This window comes from Anopheles arabiensis, chromosome 2 (genome assembly GCF_016920715.1).
Source record: "Anopheles arabiensis isolate DONGOLA chromosome 2, AaraD3, whole genome shotgun sequence".
Classification (NCBI taxonomy): domain Eukaryota; kingdom Metazoa; phylum Arthropoda; class Insecta; order Diptera; family Culicidae; genus Anopheles; species Anopheles arabiensis.
Window position 1 is genome coordinate 3,202,255 of NC_053517.1, and position 11,472 is coordinate 3,213,726.

General features: G+C 47.5%; 3 protein-coding genes and 1 long non-coding RNA gene across 8 annotated transcripts; all 4 read right to left on the reverse strand.

Moving 5' to 3' along the window:
* Nucleotides 1–49: 49 nt before the first annotated feature.
* On the reverse strand, nucleotides 50–952 carry LOC120895902. Its single transcript, XR_005738388.1, has 2 exons — nucleotides 539–952; nucleotides 50–429 (listed from the first exon to the last, which is right to left on the reverse strand). It is a non-coding gene; the product is annotated as an uncharacterized LOC120895902 (long non-coding RNA).
* A 442-nt stretch (nucleotides 953–1,394) lies between these two features.
* LOC120896013 lies at nucleotides 1,395–2,248 on the reverse strand. The gene is made up of 2 exons (XM_040299797.1): nucleotides 1,685–2,248; nucleotides 1,395–1,620 (listed from the first exon to the last, which is right to left on the reverse strand). Exons 1-2 carry the CDS (start codon nucleotides 2,240–2,242, stop codon nucleotides 1,471–1,473), a joined length of 708 nt encoding a protein of 235 aa, XP_040155731.1. The 5' UTR covers nucleotides 2,243–2,248; the 3' UTR covers nucleotides 1,395–1,470.
* A 1,486-nt stretch (nucleotides 2,249–3,734) lies between these two features.
* LOC120895350 (protein scarlet-like) lies at nucleotides 3,735–8,400 on the reverse strand. Of its 5 annotated transcripts, XM_040298633.1 has the most exons (8): nucleotides 7,223–8,400; nucleotides 6,970–7,128; nucleotides 6,245–6,590; nucleotides 5,266–6,170; nucleotides 4,641–4,868; nucleotides 4,311–4,552; nucleotides 4,073–4,173; nucleotides 3,735–4,003 (listed from the first exon to the last, which is right to left on the reverse strand). In XM_040298633.1, exons 3-8 carry the CDS (start codon nucleotides 6,546–6,548, stop codon nucleotides 3,831–3,833), a joined length of 1,953 nt encoding a protein of 650 aa, XP_040154567.1. In that variant the 5' UTR covers nucleotides 6,549–6,590; nucleotides 6,970–7,128; nucleotides 7,223–8,400; the 3' UTR covers nucleotides 3,735–3,830. The 5 variants fall into 5 exon arrangements, with proteins under 5 accessions (XP_040154567.1, XP_040154568.1, XP_040154565.1 ...); XM_040298634.1 differs by lacking the exon at nucleotides 6,970–7,128 and having other exon boundaries at nucleotides 6,245–6,585; XM_040298631.1 differs by lacking the exon at nucleotides 6,970–7,128.
* Nucleotides 8,401–9,897: 1,497 nt separating this feature from the next.
* LOC120895351 lies at nucleotides 9,898–11,188 on the reverse strand. Its single transcript, XM_040298635.1, has one exon. The coding sequence runs from the start codon at nucleotides 11,109–11,111 to the stop codon at nucleotides 9,942–9,944; it is 1,170 nt and encodes a 389-aa protein (XP_040154569.1). The 5' UTR covers nucleotides 11,112–11,188; the 3' UTR covers nucleotides 9,898–9,941.
* Nucleotides 11,189–11,472: the final 284 nt, after the last annotated feature.

The following is an 11,472-nucleotide window of genomic DNA, read 5'->3' on the forward strand; positions in this document are numbered from 1 at the left end:
AATGAGTTTGTTTACCATCCTTTGTAAAATTAGCGATGTTTTCGGTTCATGCCTTGATTGACAGTTTCATGATTTATTTCACTGCACCAGACATCTATCCAGTGCCCATTTATAGCCACGAAAAAGCGGACGAAAATAACTTCCATCCTCATTCGAACCAGTCTGCCAGCTGGAATGGCCCCGCCACCGGACACGATTGACACGGTTCGAATCTCTGTCAAATCCTTTCGCGGTTAGCTAATCCTCGTTCCGCACGGTGAGACATATGAGAGAGAATTGGCCGGATGTTTCGATTACATCTGCCCGGTTTTTGATACGACGCGAAACGGGTGACGTTCTGTTTTTTTTTTGTGATTGTAGGAAGTGTTTACAGCCAAACTTAACTCGATGACCATTTCTTACAAGTCGAAGAAAATCGTCTGAATGTACCTGCAGTTAAAAAAACACACACTTTTCAGAAAAAAAGTGAACCATAATAAACTGCTAATGGTGCCACAGCCTATCGAACCTATTGTGAGCGTGTGCATCCTTACTCTACCTCAACATGCGCCCAATTTCTTCTGCAGCAGCATCGATTGCTTCATCCGTTGTGTTGACTATATATTCAATAATAAAAAAAATGTTCCAAACAAACGTGATTAACTAAAGCGGCAGCCGACACTTCAAAGACGCCACAGCTCTAGCCGACACTCTATTTGTGACCTGAAATTGTTTTACAACGAAAACAAACACTCTATCACTCCAAATCACTTATCGCTGGTTTGTCAGCGTCCGTTGAGATTTTAATTAAAAACTACACGACCACAGCTCCTCCAGTCCTTCATCGTTCAGCCACAAAACCGGCCTCACTATCAAGTACCGAAAACGAACAAAACGAATGTGCCGACGGCGGTACAACTAGTTAGCAATTATCAGCAGCGGCGCAGTGAATGGCGGTAGCGATGTGACAATTATTAAATTACAACCGATTAGTGGCGGACACTTTTGTCCCCCCCCCCCCTCAACTAAACGGAAGCCTTTTTTCGGCCTACTTTTCTGGTCATTTTGTAGTATTTGATCTAGTGCGTTGACAGTTGACCACCACATGAGTGTACTTACTTACCTGTAGATGTACATAACCCAATTCGCTTGCACTATAACATTTAGGCGGCGTGCTGGCACCAATCGAACAAGATATCAGACTCGAACAAAGGAAAAGAGTTATATGGAGATGTATCGTCCGACATTTCGAACAAATAAGAGAAACGTCATCTTGAACCTGTCAAATTCCATACATTTTTCATGTTCGATGTCATGTTCCATTGGTGGTAGAGGCTCACAAACTGTTATACTAAGGTAAGGGCCATGCAATTGAAAACTGATCAAACTGCTGATGTATACGTTTTACTGTTTGTTATATATTTTAACTTTAGACACTCTTTACAATCATAGTTTACTATTGTTAAGGAACTCTTCATGAACTGTTTTCCATCACACACGGTTCTCCTGCTCATTGCCTGCGGGTTGCCTTAGCAAGGCCAGAATTTCTTCATTTTGTTTCAGCACCAGATCGAACAGTTTGTTCAACTCTCGCAACACCTTGCTGCCGGGCACGAGATCAGTCGATCCACTCGGGATTAGCTGAAGAGGAGAGAAACCAAACGATCACTTGCTGAAACTGGACATTTGACTTGTAAAGGATTACCTTTGACTGGTCCTCGGAAGCTGAGCCCGTAGATGGCCACTGAGTCGTTGATTCCAAGCTTCTGAGGTGCGTTACGTTGCTGCTTGTGGATGCTCCCGAATATCCCGCATAGTCCATTTCCATCGGCTGTGCCGGTGGTCCGAAGCTTTGATCCGGCTGGCCAGTGCTGGAAGTAGGATAGAAAGGGGCCGTTCGATTCGTGTCCTCCATCACACCGCCCTCCCTGCCCATGGAAGCGAACGACGCGGAGCTCCACCCGGTGGCACCAGTGTCGTGCACGGTCGTCCCCACCTGATTCCATCCCATGTCGAAGCTCTGCTCGGCCGACAGCTGGGACGAGCAGGAGGACACACTGTCACCGACCGACGGTCCGGCACACTTTTGCTGCTTCTCGCGCCACAGCTTCATGTTCAGATCCTTCATGTACTCCTCCGGCTTCACGCTGAACGTGTCCCAGATGAGCCGCTCCACCAGGTTCAGCTTGTACGGGCAGTCCTCACCGTGCTCGCGCACGTAGTTCTGAATTTTGGCCATCTTGCTCTTCGTAGCCGATCGCATATCATTCCAGCGCTGGTAATTGGATCGGATTTTGCGTTAGTTTCGCATACAAAATTTTATTTTTAAATCGATCACACTCACTCGTTGCCACGCTTCGGCCGACTGGACCGGTGGCCCCAAACTGTTCAGCCGGCCGGTAATCACCTTCCAAACGTCGGCCCGACTCTTCTCACTGCGCGCAACGGCATGCTTGCCGCGGATGAACAGAAAGTTGGCCTTCATTAACCGCACCAGCTCCAGCTTTTGCACGTTCTTGATGCGCTTCTTCCTGTAGTCGGCACAGGCACTCGACCCGCCGGTACTGTTTACCGTCGGATCCATCGGTGACAACATAGGCAACCTATATGGGCACTCACTCCTTCCGCGCACTACGCCGAACGGTTCTTCGCTTGTGTTGCCGCGCAAGTCAACCGTCAACGCTGGTCAACGATAACGGGGAATCAGGCACGACACGACGCCGGGATGGATTGTTCGTTCATCGACGGTCGGGCAAAGAATGAATGGACAGTGGCGAGTGGCTGATTGTGTTTGACAAATTTTGGTTCACCAATCGAGTGTCTTCTGGTACTCGCCGTTGCTACTGGTTGCGCTGGTCAAGCCTTGCAGTGATAAGAAGTGAACTCTTTTTTTGCGTGCGCCAGACTGTGTGGCGATTCCGTGCAGAAAGAGTAAGTAAAGGAGAAAAAGAGTAGCATACGCGTTATCAGCAAACGACTCATTGGTTAGCGGGGTGGAATGTTTGCAAAATAAAATGTCTACCCTCTTGTGGTGGGTACATTATCTCACTGCTAATTACCGATCCCGAAGAGGCGTGTCGATGAGTATCGTCAATCATGAAATAATGTGCTCGACAGGAATGCGTTTTAAGAATTAAATTAGTGATGAATATTTTGAATTCAAAGAAAAAAACGATGTAGTATATTCCACGACTTATTCGTTGGTTACCTTACGATGTAGTAATCGTTTCCAATATATTTTTGGATCGTTCCCACAATGTACTGGCATCAATACAATTGTCCCAAAAAATTCTGAGATTCGCCCAATAAACCGTTCTAACGAGCCATAAAAAGACTATGGAAAGCAACCGAAACACCTTGGAAAACCCTGTAAATACAATCAAATTCCAACTCTTTATCGTTCTACCTTTTTGTAAGAGCTTTATAAAAGCTCATTAAGTGATTTAAGCTCATTAAGCTTATTAAGTGAAATTTGAAATTGCCTGCTGGGTGCATGCCTCACACAAAACTAGACAACGCCAGAAGGTATGCAATGTTCAACGAGATCGTAATGTCTACATTTAGGCGCTATTTTGAATTTTAAAAAACGTTACACGGCGTAGCTTCATGTTTCGTTGAGTTCGTTATCTCCTTCAGTTCTTCGTCTTCTTTTTCGGCTTCACGGTCTATACGACACTCGGTAATGACTGGCTCATCCTTTCCAATTAGTTCACGCGCTTACCATATCATGCGGGAGAGAAACAGTAACATTTTCAGTGTTTTTTTTCTCGGCTAGACTTTATTGGAACCACAGTTAACGTTAGTTTTTTTTTAATACAAATAGAACATAAAACTGTATAGCTATGCATCGTTTAATTGCGGGACACTCGCCTTGCCAGGCACAGCATTGCCATCAGATGATAAATAAAGTACTGTCCCACCAGCACCACCAGATCCGTCCTCAGATGCTGCCGGCTGAACGAGTACTGATCCAGCACTTGCTCGCCGTTGTGCAGACACACGCTCGGAATGATGTTGGAGCATTCTGTGTGCGAGAATGGGAAGAACACACATTAATCATTAAACTCTTCTTCTAGGGGCTGGCGATGCTTACCGATACTCTTCACACCATCCCATTGGGCGATCGAGATGGCCTCGCTGGCGAACATCATCCAGGAAATGAACGGCATCCATTGCAAGTATGTAGGCATAGACCTGTGGAGCAACGAAAAAAAAAACGGTAAAATTTGGAAAATTGTTCATTAGCAGCATGGTGACATCAAATTTTAATTATATGTCTGGTCGCGGTCTAGACGCTTCGTTTCCTTCGCATCGAAGCGAACCATACGTACCAGATTTTGATAAAAATCCCCGACGTGATCATTAGAATGTAATCGAACGGCACCAAGTACGACATGGCGGAGGCGACCGTCGGAAAGAGGACGGAGAAGAAGCACCCGCATGCGATCGACACGTTCATCACCAGCACGGAGACGACCACGGTGACGAGCAGGCCGAGCAGCGTCGGTCTAAGATTAGCTAGGAAGTACACGATCAGGATGAATGCGCACGTCTCTAGCAGAACGAACGGTGTCTGGGAAGTAATGAAATGGGCAGACCAAACCGAAAACAATTGTTAGCATTCGAAATAGGAAGCAGCAAATTGCAGCCGTTACCCTTACCATCGACATAATGGTGGAGATGTAGAACTGGGCCGTGCTGTAGAGATTCGCCTTCTTCTCGCGCTGAAACAGTGGGAAACGCTCGGGAAACAGCGACAGGGCGGCATACATCGGCAGGAACGTGTTTTCCGAGACGATCAGAAATATGACACCCTGCATGGCCTGGACGCCTCGCTGCGATAGCTCGATCGCGTCGGAAAAGCAGAGTCCAACCAGCACCGCGATAGCCTGCGAACAGAGAGAAAGAACCACCACCAAACCATGCGTGAATCACTCCATCTCTCAATCTTTGTACTAGCTCTGTGTGTGAGGAATATTAATTCGACTGCTGACAAGGGCACCCCACACACGCACTCAAAGACAAAAAACAAAACCTCCTGCTACAAAAGAACTCGCAAGTGATAATTCAGGTCAGGCAGTCAAAATAATTACAAAAAGATGGAAAAAATAACAAACATTCCCAATCGAAACAGTAGTTCAGGCCCCTTGACACCGCGCGCCTTATCACACCACTGAGTGAAAAGCGCCCGCTTAATCATCGCACAGAAGGTGCGATGCTTCTATCAATCATAGTGACCACAGGCGAGCACAAACCACACACTAGTTTGCCCAAGTCGACACTTACGATTCGCTGCACGATCTTAAAATACTGCAAGTTTGGATTCCGGTGTGATTGGAGCACGTGCCGGTACATCAGCCAGTAGAGCGTGTAGAACCAGCAGCGGTCGCGGCTCTGGGTAAGTCGCCTTCGAAATGCCTCATCCCCGCCACTGTCCACGGTCGTGCGGTACAGCTCCATGCTGATCAGTGCCTCCTGGCGGCGGGCCGCCTCACTGGCACTGTAGTTGTTGCAGATCGTTTTCGGCCCGATCGCGCCCGTCGTAAACTGGTTGCCCTTCCTGGTGGTGGTCGTCGTACTCGACAGCACCTTGAGCAGAAAGTCGGCCGTGTTGTAGCCGGCCTCGCACTCCAAACCCTGCAACCGCAGGAACTGGACCGCCTCGGAGGGTGCGCCGATGAACCCGGTCCGCCCACCGGTCAGCAGTATGAGGCTGTCGAACTCGTACAGCAGCTTCTCCGCCGGCTGGTGGATGCTGCACAGGACGGTCGTGCCGGTGCGGGTCAGCGACTTCATCATCTCGACCAGCTGGCGCGCACTGTACGAGTCTAGCCCGGTCGTCGGCTCGTCGCAGAACAGGAACTTTGGCTTGGACAGCAGCTCCACCGCAAAGGCGAGCCGCTTCTTCTCGCCGCCGGACAGCGTCTTGCCGATGCCGGTGGCGTCCGCGATCTTCGTGTTGGCGCACCGCTCCAGCCCCGTGCGGGAGAGTATGTGCGCGATCATGGCGCGCTTCCGCTCGGCCGTCACGCTCTTGCCGAGCTTCAGGTTGGCCATCAGCTGCAGATGCTCCTGCACGGTGATCGAGTCCGGCAGCAGCTCGTCCTGATAGATGTATCCGCTGATGTTGTACATGTACGGTCCGATCGGGCATCCGTTGACGCGAATATCGCCGGCAATTGTCATTTTGTCTAAAACAAAAAAAACCCAAAAAGCCTTCATTATTGCGCTGCGGTGGACAATTAAACCCCCCATCCCCTCTTACCGCTCATCCTGTACGCTAGGGCGGACATGAGCGTGGTTTTGCCGGCCCCGCTCGGTCCCATGAGGGCCACCAGCGTGCCCGGCTGCAAGGTGCCACTTATGTCGTTCAGTACCGGATGCTGCTCCCCAGCCCCGGGCTTGCTGCGGATGGGCGTGATGGTCAAATTCTGCCAGATTAGGGTAACATCGTCGTCGGCAGCGGCGGCGGCAACTTCGTGCTGAGCTACGGTTACGCCTGGCATACCGTCGAGGTTATCAACAGTGCAGCACACGGCGGTCGAGACGACCGCTTCCCGCGCAGACATTACACTCGGGGGATGATGATTTCTCGCGTGCCAAAAACTGAGCTGAAAGCAAAAATAAACAACACACTTATCAATGCGAAAAGCATTCGGCGCGACCGCACAATGTCTGCGTCGTCGGGATGTAAACTGTCTGGGGCCACTGGCCTGCATTTTGGAAAGGTCGACTAAGTACCGTAAAGCAGCAGCAACAAAAAAAGAGGCTGATTTCATGCATGACATACTTTAATCAATGAACAATTCGCAGTAAAACTCCCGTCTCGTAACGAAACAAATTAAATATTGAGCAGGGCAGGGAGACAGTCATTTTTAATGCTGTCTGCCCGTTGCCGTTAATCTGTCTGTCGCGTTGTGTAATCAAATGTGCGCACACAAAACTAAAAAAAAAAAGGATAAGGGAAAGATTTGGCAAAAAAGCACTCACAAATGTTTAACTAATTTACAATCCCTCTACTTAAAGTTTGTTCTTAAGGATAAGGGACGTTCTGCACATTTTCGATCACTCATATGTCACTACCATCGTTGTCGTGGTAACCTATACATGCTAAACATCGTGCTTCGATTGTTTTTTTTTTTGTAATACCTGTAATTATAGCATCAATTACAATCCATCCAATACGCTATTTATCGCACTCAATTCTTCGTTCTCTTTACCACCTGAGGACGATTTTGCTTACATTAACTGGGCTATTAAAAACTAATCCCGTTCATTGAACCTTGAAAAGCAGTCACAACACACACTCAAACGATCGCCACAGAGCCAACAGACAGCTTAGAGGCGTAACAGAAACATCGTCCATTTTTCCGTTGTATGAGTAACACAAACAAACAAATTCACTGCAGACGAATTGATCCGCAATAAAGCGAGGCTTCGTCGTTCACACAGGTTCACAAAAAAATGTTGCGTTTAAATAGGAAAACAAAAGTTTCGGTAAAACTACAACGACAGGAGACCGGGCTGTGTGCGCTGTTCGGGCCCACCGGTCTGGTTGGATGTTGGTCACAGACTACTAGCCCGCTCCACACAGGACTACTGAACATCCTGCTAATCGAGAGTGAGAAAAGGAAAGAGAAGGAGAGAGAGAGAGAGAGAGATCGTTGGATCGGGCTTATCAGGCGAGCAGCCCAAAATGTCCATTTTATGTTAACTTTTTCGATTGATTCCAAGGCAACGTAGAAGAAGGCCCAGCAGCTCGATCGGCTTCTCCGAGTGCCTCCCGCCGGTATCATGGAATTTGTACTGGGGTCGTGTTTTTATGTACCGTTGATTATGTGGCAATTATTCTGTAGACTCGCCGGCGTGGACCGCTTTTTTAGCCGTGTTTTATAAATCATCCTTCTGTAGGTAAGATTATGCATCGATAATTCCGTACGGAGAGCACTTTTTCCCCCCATTGCTCGGGTGCACACTGATTAGAGCGTTGGTAGTAATCGGCTGACTTTTGGGAAGTGCTTACAGTGTCACACATTGGGAGCGGATTTTGGTAGGAGGTTTTGTTGAAACCTCTGCTTGCATTGTTTATTTGGGAATGTTTTATTTTTCTTCCGATTGCCCACCATTATCAAGGAAATGTATTAGTAAATAAAGAAGAGATTCCCGCTGAGCCGCTCGGTCTGTAAATGTTTAAAAAAAAGCCGTTAGAATTCTTCTAATATCTAGAACATACTTGCACAATCGATCAACGACGGTGGCTCGCTCGACTACGGGGCCGTTCCTTGCTCTTTATAGTTCAAATACTTTGCCAAGGACTCGTTACTCACATCATTATTTCGCTCTAATCATTTTCCGTAAATTAAACCGTTGCCCTAAGAAAGATTTAAAGAGACGAATTGGACCAATCGGGCCAAAATCGCTGTAAAAAAACATCTGCAAGGAAGTTTCGTCTACAGCGCGCTTCTTGGAAAAATAAAATTAAATTAAATACGGTTTAAAAAAAAAAAAGCAACCAAAAAGATTGCAAACGTAACGTCGGGCTAAGACAGCTAAAGGGAATATACAGCACAACAACAGCAAAAAAACAACGACTAATGACGCCAACCACAGAGTAGTTAAAGCCAGATGAAATGAGCTTCTTAGACATAGCAAAATAACAACCACAAAAAAGAAAGAAAGAATCAATCACGACATGTTGTTTATGCGAACATCGTTGCCTTCCTTGAACCTTTTTTTTCCTTCATTTGAGTGCGCTTTTTTGCCACTGCTTAGTTTTATTAGCTTTTTAGAAATGCAATAAAACCACAACCTACACCCAGCTTTTTAGCTTAGCCGAAAACACAGAGGCCTGACCAGGAACGCGTGCTCCTATGGCCGGGACCCCGTCTTATCGCTTGGCTTTCGGTCTGTGTGCCGGACGCGCGACAGGGCGCGCTTGTTCAAGTAGGCACACGTTGATAAGGGACGACCCATCGAGTTAGGAAATAAAACATTAATTAATCATATACCCTCCAGTCGCGTGCCACCCGTTGTATATATGCGACAAAATTCATTAATTTGGGACAGCGTCTTACTGCGGCCGATTTGAGCTGTTTGGCCCTAAATACGATCTGCGTCTGATCTGCAAGGCCCACGCTCTCTACCTAATCTTTTGCTGCTTACGATTTTCGGGTGTAATTTTTGACTTTGACGCGCTTTAGCGCTGATCAATCTGCGAATCCGACGCAAAAGAATCAATCGAACGCAAACAGAAGCTTCTTTTGCGCATTCGTCAGATGACGCCTCGCTTTGCGACAAAACTTGGGGCCATTGTATGGAGCCTGCTGGTAGGCTTTCTTCCGCAATCAAACCGCACCGACAACCAAATGCCACTGGAACCTACACGATCTGTGCTCTTGCGCCGACTGACGGCGAATGACTCCACATGATCGATCGGTCGTGGTGCTCTCCTGCTTATCATTGGCATAAGCATTGCAAAGGTTTTAGTTTTATTTTGCTGATATTTAGCTAATCACTTTGCTCAGTGATGGAGAACGGAAATGGGTCAAGTGGAGCGAACAATCTTGCGTGCCTTTTTGTGAATGCCGCAGTACCTGCTAGAACGTTGCGTTGCTGCGGTCGTTTTGTATTGTTTTTTAAACCATGGCTTTTTGTGTACTCGTTTGACATAAACTGTGTGCCACGAAGGAGCAGAAGCATATAAGAGATTATTGTTACGATGCCAAAAGTAGCCCATTTGAACCAGCAAACGTACAGCGGCAATAGTAGATGTATCTTCAAGTAAATAGAACAAGGTCAGCAGTCAATTATTTACTTCAGTTTACTTACCTAGCGGCTGGTGCCAACTGCTCCACTGCTCACGGACACCGCAGCACATTTGTCATCATGCAACTAGGTGCAAATAGAATGTTTCTTCTATAACTTTTGCATTAAATGGTCTATTTTCATTGCCCAACAACAATTTACTGCTTCCTTATCTTCGACATACCAGGCACTCGATACAGGAACTCCCCATCGTCGTCGTAAAAACAATCATCCAACTGGTACGTGGCCCCCTCCTTGTACAGCTTCTTGGGAATCTTTATAAACTCTTTAATATCTTCCCGCTTTGCATCGCTCGCATCGTACGCCGAGTCGGCGTACTGGACGGTGTCATACTTCCTGTGAATGTTTGCCAACCTATCCACAATGCCTGTGCCCAATTCCAGCGTTGCACTATCATCCGCAGGCTTGTCGACGTGTGCGAGCGTTAAACGTTCCCGTCTTTTGATTTCTGCCAGCGTTACGTGCTGTGTGTTGTGCACGTCTCCCAGCAGAAACGTGTCCTGTTTGGGAGCGTGGTGAGATAGCTGCGGTTGCCCGTCTTCCTCCGACTGGTCGCTTTCCTCCCCCAACAGTGTCTGCTGGGATTCGTGGTGGTTCTCCTTCGATTGATATTTTTTACAGCTCGTTACAATGGCACTGAATTCGCCCTCCGGCAAGGGTCTAATCTCGTACAGGGGTTTCGACTCCAGCTTCGGTCGCAGGTGGGCCACCTCGTCGATATTACGCTGCATGAACTTTTGCAAATGCTGTGCAAAGCCAGGATCAATGTTCTTAATGCGACCACTGCGGAACATTTGCCAGTTTTCCTTCACCGCCGTATCGTGCCGCTCCATCCGTTTGCTGTCCTTCGGCTGCCATTTGGTTTTCACGATCTTCGCTATGGTGTACCGGTCCGCCGGGAAGCTTTCCGTCAGCTTGTCAATGTTCCACTCCTCCGGATCGAAGCTGTGCAGGTAGCGGATCTGCTCCTTTTCGGACCAGGTCAGGAAGTTGAGCTGCTTGGTTTTGAAATACTTGTTTCCGACGATCCACGTCTGCAACCGGTCGCGATACTGTGCCTGCTCGGCCTCAAACTGTTTGTGGCTCTTGTGCACCTGGTGGAAATCTGCCTCACTGTCGTCCAAGCTCTCGTACTCTGCTGCTTTTGCGTCTTCCGGCAGCAGTGCTGCGCGACGATCGATCCCCGGATTACGGGCCTTTCTCGCGTAATAACGACACAGCGTCTTTTGTTTGTTGTACGCCAAACGAAACATATTGCGCAACATGTTACTGATGAGTGTGTTGAACAGAATTGCATGGGAAAACATGCAAACAAATTTCGCTACCACACTGTTTTTGTTGTGAAGAAGATCCGGGCCAGTACAGAAAACCACATCCAGTGACAGGTTGACAGTTTACAAACTACAGTGGGGAAGGTTGTGACATAAGCAGCAGTCGCGTTGTCAATAATGCCTGAAGTATTTGTCTAGAAAAGCATTTCATTTGCGTTTTCATTTGATTCTGCTTATTTATCCTTGCAATACCAATATTTCTCTGTTACTCCCTTTTTAGCGATTTATCATGATACTGCGCACCTTTTCTGTTGCCAATATAGTGAAATATCAAAACCCAACCACATGACCATCACTATCCCACATGAAATCGGCGAAGGTGCTTAAATGTTGTGAG